The sequence below is a fragment of the Neoarius graeffei genome, chromosome 27, assembly GCF_027579695.1.
Source record: "Neoarius graeffei isolate fNeoGra1 chromosome 27, fNeoGra1.pri, whole genome shotgun sequence".
Taxonomy (NCBI): Eukaryota; Metazoa; Chordata; class Actinopteri; order Siluriformes; family Ariidae; genus Neoarius; species Neoarius graeffei.
The window spans coordinates 35,489,093-35,514,961 of record NC_083595.1 but is presented as its reverse complement, the minus strand read 5'-3'; the positions used below and the strand labels follow the sequence as shown (position 1 = coordinate 35,514,961).

Sequence of the window (25,869 nt, the reverse complement as noted above, 5' to 3'; positions counted from 1 at the left end):
AAATTCAGGCACAGGTACAGTCATAGTTATAGTTATCGGGTATTGTGGGACCGGGCCCTTATACTGGATTTGAAACATCTTCCCGCAACAATATTCTTATATTTTGTCCACAGATATCTGTTCATTTTCCAGCGCAGACTGGGAGCAGTTTTAATGTCTGTGTATTGAATGACTTCATTAAGTATCTAGGTCTCTAATATGGATATTTATTGATTTATCAGGTAATTGAGATCCAGTTAAATTGTGCACGGAAAACAAACTTAAAATTTAGCTCCTGGAATGGAATTTGACACCCCTGATAGAGAGAAAGAGTGAGGATGATAATTCCTTCATTGTTTTTTTTTCCATCTCCCAGTAGAATTTAATCATTCCTTCTTTATGATTTCATGTCTCAGTACTTTTCTGTCTGCTATATTTTGCTGCTTTGCATCACCATTGTACTTTTCTTCTTCTTCTTCACTCTGTTCTCTTTCTTTCATCCTTCTGTCTCTTGGTCTTTTTCACACTCACTGCATGCGTTCGTATCAGGGTCAGTGTGAAATATCAGAGCGATGTTACTCGTAGCATGACAAGAAATCAGCATGTTACACATTCAAACAGTCCATAAATACTGGTTTGTTATTCGACGTGATCTTTTTTTTTCCTCCTTAAATTTGACTAGAAACTCTGCTATACTGCTGTCATAGACTTGACCTTGACTTTTTTTTCCTTCTCCCAAACTTTTGCCCAATGTGTCAGATGTTATGTTAACCAGTGCGAGTAGTACAGTTACTGTCCACCTCCTTTTAAAGTATATGTATCTACTGTATATATATGTGATTATATATACAGAGCTGTACTGTACTTCCTGAAAGAGTGATCATCGTTGCACTTGGCATATAATACCAGTCTCGTGCCCCGTCACACCATTTCTTCTGGTACAGGTTTATACACTCTTGAAAAGCAGATATGCTTTTTTTTTTATTCCTAAAAGACAGGCATTCCTAAAACAGAGTGCTCTATTTATGCAAAATAAATAATTCCAAAACAAACAGAAAATATTAATAAGTATTACGTGTCCATTTAGCCGCACATGTAGTGGTCATTTCGAGCGACAGAACTAGGCGAGACGGCAGGGGTTATAGTGAACCATGGGAGCACAGAAGGTCACTCACAGACAGACACTACAGGACTAAAACAGTGTTTTGGCCACCTATTACCCACTCCAAATCCAAAAGGCATACTTTCCCGTCACACTTTGAAATGGGTACTCACAGGAAACCGCTGCGTCCATGCGATATTTTATAAAATGCCACATTGTTTAACTTCATAACATGTCCTATGTTCTATATCAGGCAGTGGAATGCTCACATTATAAAGCACTGGATGTCTATCCTTTGCCTGCTGTGTTTCTCAACCTCATTTCTCTCGGTAGTTCCACACCAGACTCTACACAATCTCTTTCTTTTCGTTTTCATACAACTACCAGGTTTGTGCCTTCATCTCAGCTCATTTACCAATCGCCAGGATTTCTCGCTGAGTCAGAGCAGTGTGGTTGGAGGCTCAGGAGCTAAAGGTGAGACCAACTCGCCTCAGTTCACAAAAAAAAAAAATCTCAATTTGGAAGAGTTTAAAAAAAACACACAAATCACCACCCAAACTCAGTCTTTCATTTCCACATCAGATTCACTTTCTGTTTCACTCTTTTCACTACCACGCCATTTCTAGCATCCGTTAGGGCATGGGTGCTCAGCTACAGCTGTGTATGGCCAGAGGTCAGTCCAGTTTGGTGATGTTTCTGCTCTAACACACCTACTACACCTAGTAGCTATTTTTTATACCGTCTCCTTTTTCATTTTGCAATGGCCGGTGCATGAAATCGGCTTTGAGAAGGAAAATGTCTTGTCGGATCTTAAAACATACCCTTGAAACATTTCTATGTGGGCATTAAGGGCTTGTATGTTTACATTCAAAGAGGTCTTTGATACCTTGTCGAGTTAGCCAGTGTTGTTCTTGATTTGACTGGATATGTTGATTTAGCATGAACTATTATTAACATTTAGAAATATAAGTCAAAAATCCACTCAGAAATCCTGTAACTTGTGTTAGGCAGATAACTCGCCTGAGCCTTCTAGATTATCAATGATGTTACCCGGTGGCATCGCGGCGGCTGTGCAGGCAGTGTGGGATTTATCTTCGTGCGCCTGGTAGGACTGTGTTAGCTACGCCATTGGAATTACATCCTGACCCTCTTTTGGTGGACTCTCTCTCTCTCTCTCTCTCTCTTTTGTTTCCCCTCAATTGTAAAACGACCTTGGGTGTGAGAAAGGCACTATATAAATTGAAATTATTATTATTATTATTATTATTATTATTATTATGAACGTTTATATGTGAGTGTGAATGTATTGCAAAAAATTGAAAACTGAATTTGAGGAGAAAATTACTTAATACTAGTGAAATTATCTTGCTACATGGACAGATATATTTTTACTTGATAAGACATCTTGGAATAAGTTGGTTGCAATCTAGAACTAGGTTTAATAATCTCAGAATTTTTGTCTTGTATTCTTCTAATAGGAAATGCTAGATCATTTCAACTATTTTCAAGATATATTCACTTGCTAAGATATCATTTTTTGCAGTGTGGTTGTTTGTCTTTGTGTCAGCCCTGCGATAACCTGGTGACTTGTCCAGGGTGTACCCTGCGTCTCGCCCATAGTCAGCTGGGATAGGCTCCAGCTTGCCTGCAACCCTGTAGAACAGGATAAGCGGCTATAGATAATGGATGGATGGATGGATGGATGAACGTTTATCAGTGTTATCGAGTGGCACGGTGATGTAGTGGTTAGCACTGTCCTTTCTGTGTGGAGTTTGCATGTTCTCCCCGTGTCTGCATGGGTTTCCTCTGGGTGATCCGGTTTCCTCCCTCACAGTCCAAAGACCTGCAGGTTAGGCTAATTGGTGGCTCTAACTTGACCATAGGTGTGAATGGTTATGAAGCTGTGACAGGTCTAGCAAGCCGGCGGTACATTGTGTGTTTGTGCTCTCAACAGACGCAGACAGCCTCATAAGAGGCTGGCAACTGACAGGCCAATTGGCCTATAGAACGTCAGGATGAAAAAGAAAAAAAATCAGTGTTCTCTAACCCTTTAAGAAATCCTGTCAGGTTTGCTTATGGTAAGCAGCTAGCAAGCACTTAAGATTATGAATGTCTATGAAAGATTTAAACTTCTGTCAGAAATGCTGCTAGGGTTGCTCTTGATAGGCTGCTGGCTAACAAATTCTGTAAGGATGAGAAAAATTCTTTTGAATTTTTTGAATAAATAAATTAAAAAAAAAAGCAACCACACTGAACAGTAAAAAACTAAATTGAATAAGACCATCTTTGTGACCGTTCTTCATCACACTCTGGCTAGATCACTTGCTTCTCTCTGCAGATAGTTTATTATTATACATACAGGACACTGTTTCGATGGAATAAAAACACGTATTATATTCCCTTCTAGCGGGTTTCATTCGTTTGGTTGTTAGCGTATCGCTTATCCTACGTGTATTACGTCACTCTACCCAGCGGAGAATGAGTGTTGAATATGGTTTACAATATTGCATGGTTGTCAAGACAACACGACGTCGCATGTCGGAAACGTAAAACGTCCACGCTAGCAAGAGACTGTGACAATTTGTAAACAAACATGGCCGCCAGGTTTGCTTTGTTAAATATGGAAGATTTTGAGAGAATTTTGAAAGAGAAAGACGTGTTGAACACCTGAAAGGAACGTGTGTGTATAATAGTAATATAATATAAGCATTTTTGAAATGTAAAGTAACATTAGCTTTTTTTCATGGTATATCAGATATATTCCATTCGGCTAGCATGATACTGAACTCATATTTGACTTGTTCAATATCACGCTAGCTGAATGGAATATATCTGATATCCCATGAAAGAAAGCCAATATTATTTAAATATGTAATTTTCTTTAACAGCATGGACAGATCACCAAACTGTGCTGGACTTTAGCCCGACATGCCCTCAGTTTGGCCCCCTGCTTTAGGGTGAAAAGCTCTTCTCCTCTCCACATTTACTGTACACAGTGCAGCTACACTGACCCCTCATGGCCAATACTGTGTCCTCAAAGTGCTTGACTTCCTCTTTGCTTTTCTTGGACTCCTCCACTTCCTTTCCCGAATATCACAACCAGAACCGAATTACCCAAGGCTTTGCCCTGTGTACATCCCCTGCACGTATATGCATTAAAAACTATTCTTGTAATTCTGTTTTTCTTCAACTGTTGAACAGAAAAATTATTGCTCCACATTATATTGGCATTTTTTTTTAGGTCAATTCTAAAAAATACATACACCTGATATACACAACCTTCAACTTCAGGATCTGCAACCAAGATTATTTGCTTAGAATAAAAACAAACAAACAAACAAACAAACAAACAAACAAACAAACAAACAAACAAGCTAACAGAGGTTTGCTAAAAGAAGATCATTTCCAGAACCACAAGCTGACCTGCAGCAGAGCCCCGCTCATCTTCAGCCTGATCGACAGTCACACTGACCAATCACAGACAGCTCTGTCGCCGTTGTTTCAGCTGGCCGTGTGATGTTACAGAGCTGGAGGTGGCAGTGGGGTGAAATACAGGGAAAGTCTCTTGATGAGACTGTGCACCCCAATTATCCTCTGTTCATTCGATGAGCTTTTCCAGCACTAATTCCTGAAGTCCAGATTTAGGGGATGTTTTGTGTTTTCAAAAAGCCTCGTCTCCTAATGTCCCGATTCCTTGTTCTTGCATCTGCCCAGTGTGTTGCTAGAGCCTGACTATCCTGCCATGATGGGTAGTGTTAATAAGACAAACATGCGTCCAGACACGCTACAAGTTACAGTGGCCTGAGCCTGTTGTTATTTAGAATTTTACTTCTATTTTTTTCTGATGATCGTTACTTACTATAACGACTTCTTTTAAACATTGAATTGAATTTTTTTTTCATCCTCTTCTTTTCGTAGGTGGTTCTCTACAGAGTCCGCGCAGAGTGCTTTTTTTAAACCGCACTTTCATTTATCTCTCTGATAGCTGTCACAATATGCGTGGTGCTGAACGGTCATTGGAGACGGTCTTGCGCAGCCGGACGCCTCGACGGATAGATACCAACATGTCCTCTCCTTCCTGCGGGGGACATTTACTCTGTGGATCGGTCTGGCCCTCTGGTGCCAATGAGGGAAAAGGGTACTGGCCATCTCCCAGGGCTTGGGCACTGGCCACCAGCTCACCAATTTTTTCAACCAGGCTGTGACGGTTAGCGGCAAGCAGTTGGTCTTCTTCTCCCGGCTGCCCGTACACACTCATCTCGGCACCTGCTGTGCCCCAAGCTGCATTGGGCAAGCTCAGGCGCTTCGGTGAAGCCTTCACATACTCCAGAGCAGCAGGAGAAGAATCATCTGCTGCGTAGAACACACACTCCTCACTGCCCACACGTGCTGGAGGCCCTGGGTAGCCACCAGGGGAGTCAGGCACGGTGGGCGTCTTAACTGGCACAATGGGCGGCCGGATAGGAATGGGGCCTGCATTGGAGAGAGTGCGCCTCACCCCAGGCTTTGTGGAGGGTGTTCGGCGGATGGTGGCGGTGCCGGGAGTGCCCGTTCCTCCACCCCCACCACCAGAGCCTCCTTGGGCACCCATGGCGCTGGGCAAGCCAGCTGTGCTGGCTGGTCGTTTGGTCTGGATCATACGGCGGTAGTTCTGAGCAATATTGCTGTGGCGTGGGATTGTGGATGATTTATCAAATTCAGACTGGCCATCAGCTTCAGCGTCACCATTTACAGAGTAGCAATCATAATCAGAGCCTGCAAGGGCATAAGAAAGACAAAGGAATAATGCATAAATGGAAAAGCAAGCACACTAATATTTTAATCATACCAGTGCATGATTAAAATTTGACCAAGAATAAAGAAAAGCATTACACGTCCATTTTTCCATCAGTTCTACTGAATATGTTTACTTGGCATACACTCATTCTGTATCAGTGCTTCAGGATCTAGATTAGTTGCTTTAATAGGAAGGATTGGCCTCAACCAAGGCCTGTTACACTTGGCAACTCCAATGTTCCATTAGCTCTGACAAGCGCTCACTACTTCCAGCCATGTGAGATACACCACAAAAGCAACATCAATGGTCAACCACTAATGCTTCCCAGGATCTGATGGCTGTCGCTTGGCTTTCTTACCACTGTTTTATTTGCCACTTTGATTCATTACATTAAATTAATGCCATTTAGCAGAAGCTCTTATCCAGAGCAACATAACCAGAGCAGCCTGGGGTGCAGTGGGGGTTAGGTGCACTTCAGCCATTCCTGCTGGTCCAGGGAATTGAACCAGTGCCCTTTTGGTCCCAAAACTGCTTCTCTAACCATTAGGCCAGGGATCAGGACACTTCACCCAATGACCGTTTCGTCCAATGCCATTTTGTCCAAAGCCTTTTTCATATGCGCTATCAATTATTTTATATGTGGTGACAATATGTGCGACAAAATCGAGATATAAACAAACCATAATTCATTTAAGGGAGTGCATTAAGCAGGTTTATGACTGCGTCTCCCCGTAATAAATGGAAATATACGCTTAATGATAGCGAGGTGACAATATGTGTGACAAATTGCTGTAAATTTTTAAACCAATCCGAAAGAAGAATTCTCAATAGAATTTGACCGAAGCGGAAAACATTTTTGTAAAGCAAACGAGCGACCCTTACGGTACCATTACAGGCTGCTCTCCGAGCTTTGAGTCCAGTGAAGCCGTTTAATTGATCATACAGCCAGTCTTAATAAGGGGCACGCACAGTCCGGAGCATGCCCGAGAGTCGTGTGCGAGGAAGGAGTTTTTGTCGAATATTTCTTGGATTTTACATGAAAACTAGGTAGGAACTAATTGTTTTGAACACACTCGCCGAGAAAGGCGAGTTTGAGGTGATCTTTACTCGCCATTAGATTTCACAACTCGCGTTTCGTGAGTGGTGGGTGGTTAAACTGCACGCTGCAAAAATGTGTTTTGCTTCGGTCAAATTCTGTTGAGAATTCCTCCTTTTTTCGAACAAACAAATACCTGAAGTATAAAATAATTGATGGTGCATATGAAAAAGGCTTTGGAAGAAATGTCTTAACTATTGGGTGAAATGGCATTGGATGAAGTGTGCTGTATCCTTGGGCCATGGCTTCGTCTATGACTCACTAATAAACGTCTATGTTACACCAAAAGTCCCGTCCAGTCATCCCTCTGTATGTATGATAAACATGAGCTTTACCTTGGGAGGGAATAGTGTCCTCAGAGCATGACGGAGTGGTCGTCTGAGTGCTATATCCACTAGAATATTGAAGTGAGTCTCTGCTGCTCTTCTGCTGCTCCATACTGAGGCCACGAGTGAGCACCATGGCCAGATCACTGGCTGCTGGGGACACCTCCTCACCATGCTAGAATAGTGAATAAATATATTGAACAAAAATGGTGAATAACTGTTATTTATATCCATTAAACAAATACAGTGGTGCTTGAAAGTTTGTGAACCCTTTAGAATTTTCTATATTTCTGCATGAATATGACCTAAAACATCATCAGATTTTCACACAAGTCCTAAAAGTAGATAAAGAGAACCCAGTTAAACAAATGAGACAAAAATATTTTACTTGGTCATTTTTTTATTGAGGAAAATGATCCAATATTACATACTGTATCTGTGAGTGGCAAAAGTATGTGAACCTCTAGGATTAGCAGTTAATTTGAAGGTGAAATTAGAGTCAGGTGTTTTCAAATCAAAGGGATAACAATCAGGTGTGAGTGGGCACCCTGTTTTATTTAAAGAACAGGGATCTATCAAAGTCTGATCTTCACAACACATGTTTGTGGAAGTGTATCATGGCACGAACAAAGGAGATTTCTGAGGACCTCAGAAAAAGCGTTGTTGATGCTCATCAGGTTGGAAAAGGTTACAAAACCATCTCTAAAGAGTTTGGACTCCACCAATCCACAGTCAGACAGATTGTGTACAAATGGAGGAAATTCAAGACCATTGTTACCCTCCCCAGGAGTGGTCAATCAACAAAGATCACTCCAAGAGCAAGGTGTGTAATAGTCGGCGAGGTCACAAAGGACCCCAGGGTAACTTCTAAGCAACTGAAGGCCTCTCTCACATTGGCTAATGTTAATGTTCATGAGTCCACCATCAGGAGAACACTGAACAACAATGGTGTGCATGGCAGGGTTGCAAGAAGAAAGCCACTGCTCTCCAAAATGAACAAGGCTGCTCATCTACAGTTTGCTAAAGATCACATGGACAAGCCAGAAGGCTATTGGAAAAATGTTTTGTGGACGGATGAGACCAAAATAGAACTTTTTGGTTTAAATGAGAAGCGTTATGTTTGGAGAAAGGAAAACACTGCATTCCAGCATAAGAACCTTATCCCATCGGTGAAACATGGTGGTGGTAGTATCATGGTTTGGGCCTGTTTTGCTGCAGCTTGGCCAGGACGGCTTGCCATCATTATGCTTGCTGAATTATACCAGTTAATTCTAAAGGAAAATGTCAGGACATCTGTCCATGAACTGAATCTCAAGAGAAGGTGGGTCATGCAGCAAGACAACGACCCTAAGCACACAAGTCATTCTACCAAAGAATAGTTAAAGAAGAATAAAGTTAATGTTTTGGAATGGCCAAGTCAAAGTCCTGACCTTAATCCAATTGAAATGTTGTGGAAGGACCTGAAGCGAGCAATTCATGTGAGGAAACCCACCAACATCCCAGAGTTGAAGCTGTTCTGTACGGAGGAATGGGCTAAAATTCCTCCAAGCCGGTGTGCAGGACTGATCAACAGTTACCAGAAACAATAGTTGCAGTTATTGCTGCACAAGGGGGTCACACCAGATACTGAAAGCAAAGGTTCACATACTTTTGCCATGCACAAATATGTAATATTGGACCATTTTCCTCAATAAATAAATGACCAAGTATAATATTTTTGTCTCATTTGTTCACCTGGGTTCTCTTTATCTACTTTGAGGACTTGTGTGAAAATCTGATGATGTTTTAGGTCATTTTTATGCAGAAATATAGAAAATTATGAAGGGTTCACAAACTTTCAAGCACCACTGTACATCATATACTATATAGGTAAAAGGCTGTGGACATCGTGACCAATATGTGCTTTTTGGACATCCCATTCCAGATTTAGTCCTTGCTTTGCTAAATAACCTCTAATCTTTCTAGGAAGGCTTTCCACTAGATTTTAGAGCATGGCTGACTCAAGTTCTTCCACTTATACCTTAACAAACCATGTCTGGAACATGTTCGGGTCCCTTAGAGCCAGTGAAGAGATCTTTTAATGCGACAGTTTATAAAGACGTCTAAGACAATCGTGTGCTGCAAAGTTTGTGGCAGCAGTTTGGGACCAACATATGGGCGTGATGTTAAGGTGTCCACAAACTTTTTGGTCATAAAGCGTACATCATCGTTAATTTCATTCATTCATCTTCAGCAACTGCTTTATCCTTATCAGGAAACTGTTGTGTGTGTGTGTGTGCGTGTGGGTGGGGGGGATAAACAATGGATAGGACACCAGTCCACTACAGGGCACCATGGGTGCACATTTACACGCTCATTCACACCTATGGGCAATTTCGAGTCACCAATTCCCCAAATCGGTGTGGTTTTGGGAAATGGTACGCAGAGGTACCGTAATATTGTTAATGAAAACTAAGACTAAAACTAGCCATAAAAAATAATTTCATTAACTGAAATAAAAATAAAAATGACATTTAAAAAAAAACGAAATAAAAAGTGCAATGAATAATACAACACAAACTAAAACGAAACAGAATTCCAGGTAAAATCAGTTTCGTTTTCATTTTGTTTTCACCCTTGAAACAGTAATAGACTAGTTCCAGAAGGTGGCAGTAATGGACTGCCAGCTGCCGTAAAGCAAGCATACGCATACGGGTAGAAATCGCCAAGCATACACATAGAAATCCTATAATATATCCAAACAGACTCGCTGCATCAAAGGCATTTGCGAGCCATGAGCTAGTCATGATGCCATCTTGGAAAGCTGATTTTTCAGTGTCCTTTAAGAGGACAGATAAGCGAGTGAACAAAATTCCTTGGAAGTGGTAGGAATGCTTCACGATTAACTGCACCCATTATACCAATGAATATTGGAAATCAAGAAGGATCACCTTCTACAAGAATTCAAGTTCAAAACTTTTTTTTGTTTGTTTGACTATTTACAGTATTCTGGCATGTACATGCACTGATTTTCATATGGTACCCTTATTAAAAGCTATCTATACAATATGTTCTTACATGGTTGCCATTATAATGATTTTTGTTCTATCCATACTCACCGGATATGAGCAATCGCACGCTCTGATTGGCTAATCTACTACTAGGCTATCAACTCGTATACCGTGAGTAGAGAAAAACAAAATGGCGGCATGCATCAAGTCAGATATATCACTTTGTTATCAAGTATTTAAAAGAAACAGAAATAGCTAAAAGAATATAGGGTTTGTTTTTTCCCCCCTCCTAATATCTCCTGTTCTACACTCCAGCCCAGTCAGTGGCAGTAATGCACCTTTAAGTTGGTTTGCCAACCGCCAAAAAACCCTAAAGAAGAAGAACAAAACACCAAAAAATACAAAAAAGCAATTAAATATGGAATAAAAGTATTTGATGGTAAGAACGTGTCTTGTTTTTATTTTTCAATAATTATTTTGTAGCATTTTTCATCAATTGCTCCTGTCATTTCGCCGGTTTTGTTTACATTCTAAGCGGAAATGATTTTGTCGGACGTTTTGTATAAAGTTTTTATTTATTGAATTTGCAAAATATAAAAATAAAAAGGATCTGTTTCTCAAAATCCAGTGACTCTGGATACAATAAAACAGTTATTCTACTCAGTCTCGTCGTACATGGATTATAGCCGACTTGGCTATCAGATCATGTACGACTCAATTTCGTGGAATAACTGTTAATTATATTGGCATTTTGTTAGTCTTTATGAACATTACCTTAGCTGCAATGGTGGCAGGGGTCATCCTGGGCCTCTGAGGATCATCAGGATGCACTCCAGCATAGCTTTGAGATTGGGGCGATGATTCCGATTCTCTCGTCTCCTTCCTCCTCTGGAGCGTGTTAGCTGCTGGCTGCTCATGCAAGCCTGCCTTGGACCAATCCTGAAGGAGTAAGCATGGTTATTTCATGGTAATAAATAACCTATCCATTTTCTCTGGGATAAGAAAAAAAACCCGCCCACTATCCAGCAGTTTGAGTGTCCTTTCACGCAGATACTCTTGATGTGTGCATTTAGCACTGGCCTGTACAATTTGTATTCGAGTTGAGTGAACTCAAAGTTCTGAAAAGGACGTACCATCCTCGGCCTGCTCTGTTTTTCAAATCTCCAAGCACAGAGATTTGAAATCAGGATAGAGGAAAAACAAAAGGCTTGTGTTAAGGAGCAAAATGAGGTAATGAATGAAGTTAAGCAGGAAATGAAATTAAAGCAATTGAAAAACAATAAATGAAAATAATTATTCAGGACAAGCGAATTAAATGCAAAGGTATAAATAAGCAAAAGAAAAGAATAATATTTGCAAAGAAACTGTGCCCATGGGAACAAACCTTCCAGCAAGGAACCTTTGATGTGGGAGAGGAAGTGGTGGATCCAGGGGAGCGACTATAGGGTGGGGACGCAGGAAGTATGACAGAGAAAGGCCTGATGGAGCCAGTGTGAGAGAGAGCAGGGCGGAAGGTAGCGAAGGACGAGCCAAACTGCGGAATGGAGAGACAAGATTCAGACAGTGAGAGTAGGTACCAATCCTACAACCGTGTGGCCCGGAAGCAGAGTCCAAGTGAGGGAACGAAGACAAGAACAGTCAGAGGGCACAGAACAGAACAGAAACGTTGAGGTCAAAGAATCCACTAATTCCTTTACAGTGCCATAACCATCCACACTTTCCTGACACTACTGTAATATATTATTAAAACCACAACGGAATAAATATATATGGTTTTATGCATAAATACAAATATTTACTCTACATACACTCGAGTCCAAAGATCTGTTTCCACTATGAGTACTGTTTATTACTTTGGGTAAGAAAAATCTATTACAATTTTGTCTAATTATCATTCTTAAAAATATTATATCGCTTTTTATACATCGGAAAGGTGGTTGTTTTTTAAAGAAGTAACTAAAATACTTAAGTCAGCTTGAAGTATTAGGATTATTGAGACAAGTTGTTGAGACTCCGTGATAAAAGGATTGTGTTAGGATGTGCTACCATCTGAATGACATTCCTACTACTTGCCATTCTTTAGCATATTTAGAAATTAAGTAAATAGTGTGTGAACTGAATACATAAATTTAAAAAAAAACTGTATATAATATACATCTGATACTAAAATATCTCAAACAATTTAAAAATATTTTCTTTTTCTTTCAGTAGTGTACTGTATATTATAGATGAAACAATCTAATCTCATTATCTCTAGCCGCTTTATCCTTCTACAGGGTCGCAGGCAAGCTGGAGCCTATCCCAGCTGACTACGGGCGAAAAGCGGGGTACACCCTGGACAAGTCGCCAGGTCATCACAGGGCTGACACATAGACACAGACAACCATTCACACTCACATTCACACCTACGGTCAATTTAGAGTCACCAGTTAACCTAACCTGCATGTCTTTGGACTGCGGGGGAAACCGGAGCACCCGGAGGAAACCCACGCGGACACGGGGAGAACATGCAAACTCCGCACAGAAAGGCCCTTGCCGGCCACGGTGCTCGAACCCGGACCTTCTTGCTGTGAGGCAACAGCGCTAACCACTACACCACCGTGCCGCCCCGAAAATGTCAATATAATTAAGTTATTCCATGAAATCGAGTCGTGCGTGAGCTGATAGCTGATAAGGCGTAGAGCACTGAGTTGGCTATAAGCCACATATGACGAGACTGAGTGGAATAACTGTTTTATTCTATCCACATTCACTGGATTTTGAGAAACAGTTCATAATTCTTGAAAAATAATTAATAATTATTGGAAAAAAGTTAATAATTCTTGAAAAGTTCCATCCATCCATCCATCCATCCATCCATCCATTATCTGTAGCCACTTATCCTGTTCTACAGGGTTGCAGGCAAGCTGGAGCCTATCCCAGCTGGTGGGGACAAGTCGCCAGGTTATCACAGTTCTTGAAAAAAAAAAATAATAATATATATATATGTATGTTCTTACCATTAAATATTTTTATTCCATATTTTGTTGCTTTTTTTTTGCATTTTTGGGGGGTTTTGTTTTCAAATAGTTTTTATTTCGCCCTCTGTTGGTTCAGCAACACGTGCCGCCATTTTGTTTTTCTCTACTCATGGTATATGAGCTGATATCCTAGTAGTAGAGTAGCCAATCAGAGCGTGTGATTGCTCTTATCCAGTGGATGTGGATAGAATAATGCATGATGAACGCACTAAACTGTTACACTCTATATGCATAGAATGATAGATACACGCTAATTAAAAAAAAAAAACGTGCTTCTGTGCTCGCTTTGTGGTTCCATGGCGCGGTGTTCCGGGCGGTGTTGCCCGGTGGCATCGCGGCGGCTGTGCAGGCGGTGTGGGACTTGTTTTCATGGGACTGTGGCTGCTACACCATTGGAATGACATCCTGACCTTTATGTGGTGGACTTTTTTTTTCTTTCCCACCCTTTCCTTATAATTGTAATTTGACCTTGGGTTTGAGAAAGGCGCTATATAAATTTAACTTATTATTTTTATTATTAAGGTTAAAATGACAGCAGGAGGGGATGGGCTAATGAAACTTGTGCTGCTTACTTTTTATGTGAATGTTTTATTCATTTGTGAGGACCGAGTGTCTTAATGATGATGGGAATACATGACCTTGTGAGGACATTCAGTTGGTCTTTATAAGGAAAAATTTGTTAAAGTCTAAAATTGTGTAAAATATTTCTTTTTGTACAATTATGGTGTTAGACTTGGCTTGAATAATGGATGGCTTTCATATATGGCACGCCTGTGTCCAAGTTTACTCAAAAATGACTGATTTCAGGTGAATCAGTGATAAGCTTTCAAGAACAGCTTTCACAGAAAATATGCTGAAGCGTGAAAATGCTCATAGCACCCTGTCAATATTTTGTTCCAGTAAAACCACAGGTCAGTGGAAGAACTTAAACAGGGCTGTGTGTGTGTGTGTGTTTATATACTACTGAGGACCAAATGTCCCCACAAGGATAGTAAAATCTGACAATTTCAAACCTTGTGGGGACATTTGGATGGTCCCCACAAGGAAATTGCTGCTCTTGTGTTTTAATAAATAAATAAATTAATTAATTAAAAATAAATAAAATAAAAGAGCAAAAAAGTTTCCTTTTCATTACTGAGGTTAGGGTTAGGTTTAGGTGCAGGCACAGCATTAATGAACTGCAATAATAGTTATGTCAATGGAAGGTCCTCACAATGATAGTGAGACAAATGTGTGTGTGTGTGCATGCATGCACGCTTACTGTTGTAGGAGAGCTGCATTCACTCACTGACTGACACGTTTCTGATGCCTCTGAAGATGCTGAACTTGAAGACTTCTACAGAACAAAGGAGCACAAATGCACATGAAAACACATTCTTCTTTCTACTATTCACATTACTGCACTTAACCATTCGTTCAATTAGCATTGTTCATCGAACACTGAAAATGGTCCTCGTTTTCATTTTGACATCTTTCAGTAAACTCATACCCAACACTGGGAGGTTAAGCCCTGATTTACAATTACACACTGAAACACAGGAGACAGACAAAAACATAAGCAAAAGCTATCCAGACAAAACATCAGCCTTAAAGTGAATATCACGGGTAAATTCAGGAGCGAGATCAATGTAATTCTTCTATTTTATATTAAACTTTGGTCAAATATCTGTAACTTTCTGCATTCTCTGCAATTTTTTTACCTTGCACAATACCAGAAAAATTCAGTTGAAATCAAGCCATTTGAGGTGAATTGGTCCGCCTCCGAAAAAACTTGGCATTTGGATTTCTCGGGAAACATTAATTTTCGTGACGTTGCGTGTGGGACGCCTCCCTCTGAATCCTACGTCAGCGCTGGTTTGTTTTTGAGAAAACGACCTGGTGGTTTTCTGCAAATTTCTTCAACATTATCACGTAATTATTAAAATGGTTAACAGATGTATCGTAGGAGGGTGTAGCAACACCAATCTTGATGGGATTAGTACTCATCGTTTCCCAAAAGACCGGACAATGAGAGAGAAATGGGAGCGCTTGGTCTACACAGGCTGTGCACTGAAACCGTGCAAAGCTCGCACAGCCTGCTGGCGCTTCCGCAGGTGACGTCACGAATGTGGCTCCAGACTCCCTTGGGATTTTTCCAGACGCGTTTTCTTATTTTATTTTTTTCTGCTGTAGACAGATGGCCTTGTGCAAAATAACCCTTCTGTATGAGTGTGTAAAGGGACGTACTTTCATATTAAAAAAAAACAAAATTGGTCCAGAATATGTCCTTTAACATGCGTCATTTTTTTCTTTAACACATACTTACACTTCCCTTCATTTTCCAGGTAGACTGCCTTTCAGATTTTTCACATTGAGATCATAAAAAGAATTTTCACCGACACCCAATTATTTTGTTTAGTGGACCAAAAGCTACAGAATTCAAATCACAGACTTCCAATTGTATTACTTTTTTCCTAAAAAAACAATGAATGAATTTAGAGCCACTCTGCTATTTTTTCCTGCTTCACCGTGACCTCATTCAAGATACTGTGTCATGCATCACGTTTCCCCAGGCTTTCCCCGTTCGTACAAGGCATTGTGGGATACAAATCTGAAACAGGAGAGAACAATGGCGAATGTGTGCGAATGAAATGTGAAAATGAAATGTGTGTGCGAATGAAATGTGAAAGACCGATTACAATAACGGAAAGTGAGAAGAAAAGACGTTATGTTGCAAAAGAAAGGAAACGCAGGACCAAGCTAATAAATATCGGTGGTCAGTGAGCACCTCAGTGTGATCAGCTGTTCGTTTAGCGACAGAATGATGTAACTGTCAGTGCACAGTCAAAGGTAAACCTGTAGATGGCAGTAATGCAACACTGTGGGTGCCAGCTGCCGTAAAACCCAGAAGAAGAAGACAACGATGACGACGACCCAGGTAAGCATGCGCATGCGCACACGGACTTCCTCTGTCTGCTCGACTGCGCGAAGCAAGCAATTTCATGCACATTATTTGTGAGGGAATCCTCTCAAATTAAATAACTTCCCAGCCACAGAATAGCCTGGTTTTTTAAAGATATTACAAAAATAAACATATATCACACTGACCAGATTTCAGAGGGAACTAAATTTCACCGATTTTATGAAATCGAAAGGCCGTCTACTTTTAATACCAGCACTGTGCCTATCAGGTAAGGATTCATTGGACAAGTGTCTTGGGATGTCTCCAATCAGTAGCCCGCTCTCCAGCATGGTTTGCAAATCATCTACAATTTGTGTGTGCTCTTTCAGCGCAATCCTGACAAGTATAATTTCTCTGTTTCTCCAGATAATCCAAGAAGTTTTCTATTAAATTGAGGTCTGGTGATTTTGTCGGCCAGTTAACATGTCCGAGAATCTCATCATGCTCCTCAAACACATCACACACTGAAATACAGGAGTGTCAGTCCTGTACTTTCCAATAGTCTAGCCAACAAATACTAATTTTGCTCCAACCATTGTTCAAAATTTTAAATAAACTGCGTTTATAAAATATTTAATCTTAAATTCGAGCAATATAAATATTAAAACAAGAAAAAAAATGGTTACAACCACAACAATTTCTGAAACTTAGCAACTCTGATGACGGCTTAAGCGCCGCCTGCATGGCACGTTCCTGTCACGTCATATATCCTGAAAAAGCTTTTTCTTTTAATAATGTGTACGACAATGTATGCGTCATTATGAGATGCATGTCAGTGTCTTCTATAAAACATATAAGCTACATTAACTGGACTAAGGACAATAAACCGCACAGTATATTTAAAACAATTTTTCTCAAAAATCTGATTTTTTTTCTATACTCAGAACCAAACACTGCTGTTTCTTAGAAGAAATAAATTCATGCAATTTTATGTGTTCATACTTATCCCCACTTACAATGATACTATACAGGAATTTCCTTCAAATGTATATATTTTTTTGTTACAGTGTATGGTCTTGTCATGATTAAACATTAAAGAAATTACATTCCAACAAACCGTTCCGTAAAACTCTTCCTCTTGAAAGCAAAATAAATATTTTAATTTTACCATCAAAATACTAGATTTTTTGTTTGTTTTATGAATTATGCAAAGTTCTACATATTTAAGTCGACAAAGCCTCATTTGTAAAAATAAATATTTTTTTTTAATTTTAAAAAATTCTAATAAAACAAATACTTGTTTGAATATCATCAAACTGTTTATCTATCTATCTATCTATCTATCTATCTATCTATCTATCTATCTATCTATCTATCTATCTATCTATCTATAATGACCATATTCACCTGTATTCACCATTATCTTGCTTTAAGAGTAGTAACTCTCTTACTTGTGGTGTCCCCCAGGGGTCTGTTCTTGGGCCCCTCCTTTTCCTTAGATACAGTGCTCAGCGTAAATGAGTACACCCCCTTTGAAAAGTAACATTTTAAACAATATCTCAATGAACACAAACAATTTCCAAAATGTTGACAAGACAAAGTTTAATATAACATCTGTTTAACTTATAACGTGAAAGTAAGGTTAATAACATAAACTAAGATTACACATTTTTCAGTTTTACTCAAATTAGGGTGGTGCAAAAATGAGTACACCCCACAACAAAAACTACTCCATCTAGTACTTTGTATGGCCTCCATGATTTTTAATGACAGCACCAAGTCTTCTAGGCATGGAATGAACAAGTTGGCGACATTTTGCAACATCAATCTTTTTCCATTCTTCAACAATGACCTCTTTTAGTGACTGGATGCTGGATGGAGAGTGATGCTCAACTTGTCTCTTCAGGATTCCCCAAAGAAAATAATTTCTTTACACCACAAAGGTGAAGGCTACAAGAAGATCAGCAAAGCTTTACTTATCAGTCAGAATTCTGTAGCAAAAGTGGTACAAAAATTTAAGAAAGCTGGAACTGCAACCATCTCACAGAGATGTCCAGGTCGTCTACGGAAGTTAACACCTCGACAGGAGCGTCTTCTGATGAGAAGGGTTGAAGAAAATCGGCATGCAAGTTCACTGCAGTTATCTAAAGAAGTAGAAAGCCAAACTGGGGTGACTATTTCCCGTGACACAATACGTACGCTGCAGAGGAATGGCATGCATGGATGCCGTCCACAAAAGAAGCCTCTCCTAAAGCCCAGGCACAAAAAAGCCCGCCTAGAGTTTGCCAGGGCCCATGCTGACAAAGATGAAGACTACTGGGACTCTATACTCTGGAGTGATGAGACCAAGATAAATGTTTTTGGAACTGATGGCTTCAAAACTGTATGGCGTCGCAAAGGTGAGGAATACAAAGAAAAATGCATGGTGCCTACAGTGAAACATGGTGGTGGCAGTGTCCTTATGTGGGGCTGCATGAGTGCTGCTGGTGTCGGGGAGCTGCATTTCATTGATGGCATCATGAATTCACAGACGTATTGCTCTATACTGAAAGAGAAGATGCTACTATCACTCCGTGCCCTTGGTCGTCATGCACTTTTCCAACATGACTAAACACACATCTAAGGCCACTGTTGGATTTCTGAAGAAGAACAGGGTGAAAGTGATTCAGTGGCCAAGTATGTCTCCTGATCTGAACCCAACCGAACACCTATGGGGAATCCTGAAGAGACAAGTTGAGCATCACTCTCCATCCAGCATCCAGTCACTAAAAGAGGTCGTTGTTGAAGAATGGAAAAAGATTGATGTTGCAAAATGTCGCCAACTTGTTCATTCCATGCCTAGAAGACTTGGTGCTGTCATTAAAAATCATGGAGGCCATACAAAGTACTAGATGGAGTAGTTTTTGTTGTGGGCTGTACTGCACCACCCTAATTTGAGTAAAACTGAAAAATGTGTAATCTAAGTTTATATTATTAACCTTACTTTCATATTATAAGTTAAACAGATGTTATATTAAACTTTGTCTTTTCAACATTTTGGAAATTGTTTGTGTTCATTGAGATATTGTTTAAAATGTTACTTTTCAAAGGGGCTGTACTCATTTACGCTGAGCACTGTACATCCTGCCCTTTGGCCAAATTATTCGTAACCATGGTCTGAACTTCCACTGATATGCTGATGACACCCAACTATGGCCAAGTTTACATTAGACCGTATCTGTCTCGTTTTCTTCGCGGATGCACTGTCCGTTTACATTAAACCGCCTGGAAACGCTGGGAAACGGGAATCCGCCAGCGTCCACGTATTCAATCCAGATCGTGTCAGCTCCGGTGCTGTGTAAACATTGAGAATACGCGGATACGCTGTGCTGAGCTCTAGCTGGCGTCGTCATTGGACAACGTCACTGTGACATCCACCTTCCTGATTCGCTGGCGTTGGTCATGTGACGCAACTGCTGAAAAACGGCGCGGACTTCCGCCTTGTATCACCTTTCATTAAAGAGTATAAAAGTATGAAAATACTGCAAATACTGATGCAAATACTGCCCATTGTGTAGTTATGATTGTCTTTAGGCTTGCCATCCTTCCACTTGCAAGTGGTAAGTGATATGCGCTGGGACACACACAGCGGCTCAGTCCTGAATCAGTGGTTGTGCACTTCACTCACGTGCTCTGTGAGCTGCGCAGGGCCGGAGTGCGCACCCTCCAGAGGGCACTCGCTGTTCAGGGCGGAGTGATTTGGAGCGCAGGATGCCTGCGGAGCCGAGCGTATCCGTGTATTGGTGTTGCTATGTGCACGCAAATCGTGTATTGGTGTTGCTGTGTGCATGCTAATCGTTTTAAAAACGTTAATCTGATGATCCGCTGATACGGTCTAATGTAAACATGGGCTATGTCTCACTACATCCTCCCCTGCTGATTCCCCTCCCAGTTCCCTCAATGACTGTCTATCAGACCTAAAGCTGTGGATGCAGAAAAAAAATTCTAAAACTTAACACAGATAAAACAGAACTCATGTTTATTGGCCCCGAATCTTCATTGTATAAATCCTCCAGTTTCAGTCTTAAAGGGACAGTCCACCGTACTTCCATAATGAAATATGCTCTTCTCTGAATTGAGACAAGCTGCTCCGTACCTCTCCGAGCTTTGCGCGACCTCCCAGTCAGTCAGACGCAGTCAGACGCGCTGTCACTCCTGTTAGCAATGTAGCTAGGCTCAGTATGGCCAATGGTATTTTTTGGGGCTGTAGTTAGATGCGACCAAACTCTTCCGCGTTTTTCCTGTTTACATAGGTTTATATGACCAGTGATATGAAACAAGTTCAGTTACACAAATTGAAACGTAGCGATTTTCTATGCTATGGAAAGTCTGCACTATAATGACAGGCGTACTAACACCTTCTGCGCGCTTCGACAGCGCATTGATATCTGAGCTCCGTATCAATGCGCTGCCGAAGCGCGCAGAAGGTGTTAGTACGCCTGTCATTATAGTGCGGACTTTCCATAGCATAGAAAATCGCTACGTTTCAATTTGTGTAACTGAACTTGTTTCATATCACTGGTCATATAAACCTATGTAAACAGGAAAAACGCGGAAGAGTTTGGTCGCATCTAACTACAGCCCCAAAAAATACCATTGGCCATGCTGAGCCTAGCTACCGGTACATTGCTAACAGGAGTGACAGCGCGTCTGACTGCGTCTGACTGACCGGGAGGTCGCGCAAAGCTCGGAGAGGTACGGAGCGGCTCGTCTCAATTCAGAGAAGAGCATATTTCATTATGGAAGTACGGTGGACTGTTCCTTTAACATCGATGGTGCACGTGTTAAAGCTTCACCTGTTGTTAGAAACCTTGGAATACCGCTTGACCCCTCACTCAGCTTTGATCCCCACATTAAATCCATCACCAACACTGCTTTCTTCCACCTCCGGAACATCGCCCGCCTTTGCCCGTTCCTTTCCGCTAGTGATGGTCAAATGTTGGTCCACTCCTTCATTATGTCTGGCTTAGATTATTATAACTCCCTTCTCATTGGCCTCCCTACTAAATCCCTTCAAAGACTACGATACATTCAGAACTCTGCAGCGAGACTCATCACCCATACCAAACCATCTGCTCATATCACCCCCATTCTTTCTCAGCTTCACTGGCTACCTGTTCTGTCCAGAATTAAATATAAAATCATACTACTCACCTTCAAAGCTCTCCATAACTTTGCTCCTTCTTACATATGTGATCTTCTGACCCCTTATATTCCATCCCGATCTCTCAGATCCTCTAGCTATAATCTCCTTGCTGTTCTTCGCACTAGACTCTGTACCCTGGGTAGCAGGTCCTTCAGTGCCATGGCCCCCAAGCTCTGGAATTCCCTTCCTCAACCCCTCCGTGACTGCTCTTCTCTTCCTTTCTTCAAATCTTATCTCAAAACCTTTCTGTTTCATGAACATTTCTCCACCAGTGCATAAACTCACCACTCTTTAGCAACTCCTTTTGTGTGTGTGTGTGTGTGTGTGTGTGTGTGTGTTGTTTTCTCTGACCTATGTAAAGCGACCTTGAGTTTGAGAAAGGTGCTATATAAATGTAAATTATTATTATTATTATTATTATTAATTGTGAAGCTGTTATACCTGGCTGGTGATGTCCGAGGGCATGGGTGAGGGAGGTTTGGAGTAGATGTTGGCATCCTGAGAGATGAAGCCCGAGTCGTGGGAGGAGACACTGCTGAGGCGGTGGGCACCTCCTGGAGGCAGGTGTGCCAGGCTGCGGTAGCGACAGGACGAACTGGGTGAGTGAGTTTGCGAGCCTCCCGATGAGCGAGAGGCACTACTGTGGGCGCTGTTCACACTGCTGCAGGGCGAGGGAGGCACAGCAGGCACAGAGGACATGGACGGGTGGGTGTTGAAGGCATGGAGGTGGGGTTCAGGATGGTTTGAGTATTAATGAGTCATGCAATGGATTTCAAAAAGGTGTGAAGGACAAAAAGGATAGTTCAGAAGCATGAGAAAATAAGAATGGATATATAGAATTAAAAATAACAGTGTTAGTGAGGAAGTGAGTAATTTAAAAAAACATAACGTTATGGTGATGAGACAGTTCACACCATTTAGATTGAAAGTCATGTGAGTAGGATGCGATAATAAAAAGAATAAAAAGCCAGAGGAACATAATTGGTGAATGTGTAATGTTATGAAGGGGATGAGAGGGGGAAGAAGGAGAATAACATGGAAGACACACAGGTTGGAGAGAGTGTAAGAACGGGAGACATCCAGATATGAGCTGACACTGGGCCTGGCATGGACAATATGGCAGATGTCCACACATGGACACTTCCTCTACCTCCATGCAAGGCTAAACACATGTAAACACATACATGGACACACAATGGCACTTCCACACAACACACTAGAGCCTAAATTAGAGCAATCCTCAATTCATTTCTCTAAGATGAATTTATTAGCTTGACCTATTACCTGCACGCTGAAATAGTCATTGTCCTGACAATGATTGTCATGCTTGAGCATAAGAGATATTTTGTCTGACTTGTTCGATAAAATCTTATACACTGTCAGGGGTTTGTCAATGTGGAAATATAATGTCATTAACGTCTCACTGATGCTGACTGGTCAGGAGGGGTTTACAACCCCAATTTCAAAAACGTTGGAACGCTGTGTAAACTGTAAATAAAAACAAAATGTGATAATTTGCAAATCATGGAAACCCTATATTTCATTGAAAATAGTACAAAGACAATATATCAGATGTTGAAACTGAGAAATTTTATTGTTTTTTTTTAAATATATGCTCGTTTTGAATTTGATATCAGCAACACATTTCAAAAAAGTTGGGACGGGGGCATGTTTACCACTGTGTTGCATCACTTCTACTTTTAACAACACTCTGCAAACGTTTGGGAACTGAGGAGACCAATTGCTGTAGTTTTGAAAGAGAAATGTTGTCCCATTATTGCCTGACATGCAATTTCAGTTCCTCAACAGTTCAGGGTCTCCTTTGTTGTACTTTACGCTTCATAATGTGCCAAATGCAGGGATGAGAATGAAAAATATTTAAAAAGTCTGAAAAAAGCCGGGGGTTTGGGGGCCGCAGGCACCCAGCGGGGCCCAAGGGTAGAGCCCCGGTGGGGGCCCAGCCCTTACAGAAAAACCACATGAACTTCACATGTATTTCACATGTGATCACATGTTACCACATGTGGAATACATGGTATCAGATTTTGTAACGTGTTACCATGTAGAGCACATGTGGAAAGCATGTTACCACATGTGTAAAACATTCCCACATGTGATTCACATAAAATTGAGCCAAAACCACATGTTTCCCATGTGCAAATAACATGTTTCCCATGTGCAAATAACATGTTTCCCATGTGCAAATAACATGTTGAATACATGGTATCAGATTTTGTAACGTGTTATCATGTAGAGCACATGTGGAAACCGTTACCACATGTGTAAAACATTCCCACATGTGATTCACATAAAATTGGGCCAAAACCACGTTTCCCATGTGCAAATAACATGTTTCCCATGTGCAAATAACATGTTTCCCATGTGCAAAACACATTTTCCACATCAACAAAAAGTTGCAATGTATTTGGAAATAAATTCCCCTTCTTGGTGGACTCCCAGGTGAAAATGATTAATATGGTACAAGAGACTTGTTTTTAATCAATTCACATTTGATGATTTCAAAAAATCAATGCACCTTGTAATATAAACGAGCTCTACAGTATTATATTTCTGCATTTTTGCTATTCATGTCTTTGAATACTCTAATCCTTTAAAATGACGTGCAAACCAGAAAAAAGTTCTATCATATAATTCTCTTAAGCTTTCTTCTGATGTTATCATGGTAGCAGGAGCTCTTGCATATTAAGCAGGCAACATTCAACATCACTCATCACTTCCCTTTCAACTGTTGTGTGTACTAACTAGGTTTTATCTGGACAGGATGTTGTGTAATGTAATACAGATACCATATGGTCAATCTGAAGATCGAGATGGTGATTTTGAATTAAAGAACAGGCATGTACAATTGGCATTACATATTGGAAATTTTTTTTAAATCAAAAACCATAAGTTCATCTCGGCCTAAAAAAATTGGGCAGATGCTCCCATGCGGCACATGCCAGCAATCCCCCCCCATGAAATGAGCAATAAGTAGGAGAGTTATACATGGTATCATACCTAAAATTTTATCAGAAATATAGATATGATACTATGATTCTCCCCAACATGCTACATTAGATAAGCTAACCCCATTTATAAAAGATACACACTTGTATTTGATATTGATTTATTTTTATATATCATGGCATTGATTTGTGCGATATACATTATAAATATAATGAATCATTGAACAGGCAAAATAATTTTCGACCTACCTTTGTGTTTTTTGGTGTATATGTGAAGTTCGATAGCCCTTGCCCCTCTACTAGCGGAGTTTATCATGTCAGAACACAATGAGCAAAGTACTTTTCCTGGGACGTCTATTTTCCGGATGTGATCACCGAGCTTCGTTGTGACAGTCTGCTTGTCGATCTCGACATTCAGTGTTCTTTCTAACCAAGCCCATCGAAAACAGTTCTTTATTCCTGCACCTTTATCAATCTCCCTCGCTCGATCCTCTTCTTTCTTATCTAGGACTTTTGCCATTGTCGATATGCTAAAATATCCCGTCTGAATATGTGTGTCTTTCCGATGTTACCAATGCGTATTGTCAAACAGTGTGTACGGATCGGTGAATGGCGATTGCAAGCCACGTGTGGAGAGCATGCGTACTGTACTTGTGTTTATACACTGCATGCGATGGGATTTTTCCAAAAATTCTACCGCAAATAAGTCAAACATTGTCGCAAAAGTGAATGTTAATTACGACATGTCGAAAGACTCGAGTGTGTTAACCCGGAGCCACCAAGAATCAAGACGTTATAAGGTGACCACAGATCGTTAACCATACCCCAGAAAATTTCTCAATGGATTTACATCGATCTCACAAACGATCATTTTGGTCTGAAAAAGTCGGAAATCCGCCAATCGGCGGAAAGTTCTCATCCCTGCAAATTTTTTAAATGGGAGACAGGTCTGGACTGCAGGCAGGCCAGTTTAGCACCCAGACTCTTTTAGTATGGAGCCATGCAGTTTTAATATGTCTAGAAAGCAGTTTGGCATTGTCTTGCTGAAAGAAGGAAGGCCTTCCCTGAAAAAGATTTTGTCTGGATGGCAGCATATTGCTCTGAAACATGTATATATCATTCAGCATTAACAATGCCTTCCCAGATGTGCAAGCTACCCATGTCATGTGCACTAATACACCCTCATACCATCACAGATGCTGGCTTTTGAACTGTGCACTGAAAAGCCAGATGGCCCCTCTCCTCTTTAGCCTGGACGACGTGGTGTCCATGATTTCTAAAAAAGAATTTCTACTTTTGATTTGGCAGACCTTGGGAGAATTTTCCACTTCGCCTCAGTCCATCGTAAAAGGGCTTGGGCCCAGAGAAGGTGGTGGTGCTTCTGGATATTGTTTATATCTGATTTTAACTTGCATTTGTGGATGCAGCAATGAACTGTTTTCACAGACGATGGTTTTCTGAAGTTCCTGAGCCCATACAGTGATTTCCACTACAGACACGTGTCTGTTTTTAATGCAATTTCGCCTGAGGGCCTGAAGATCACAGGC

The 25,869-nt window shown here is 40.7% G+C and overlaps 1 protein-coding gene across 2 annotated transcripts in view; it reads right to left on the bottom strand.

Annotated features, from left to right (window-relative positions):
- Positions 1-3,882: 3,882 nt before the first annotated feature.
- The window catches only part of mtss1lb (MTSS I-BAR domain containing 2b), a 157,728-nt gene continuing 135,741 nt past the window's right edge, over positions 3,883-25,869 (bottom strand). The window contains exons 10-14 of one of the 2 annotated variants that reach the window (XM_060911662.1): positions 21,798-21,930; positions 14,552-14,626; positions 11,045-11,209; positions 7,290-7,455; positions 3,883-5,836 (exon numbers count right to left, since the gene is read on the bottom strand). In XM_060911662.1, the coding sequence (XP_060767645.1) occupies positions 5,070-5,836; positions 7,290-7,455; positions 11,045-11,209; positions 14,552-14,626; positions 21,798-21,930 (1,306 nt within the window). In that variant the 3' untranslated portion in view covers positions 3,883-5,069. Of the gene's footprint in view, positions 5,837-7,289; positions 7,456-11,044; positions 11,210-14,551; positions 14,627-21,797; positions 22,018-25,869 lie in introns of both variants that reach the window. The other variant, XM_060911661.1, reaches the window with a different exon arrangement.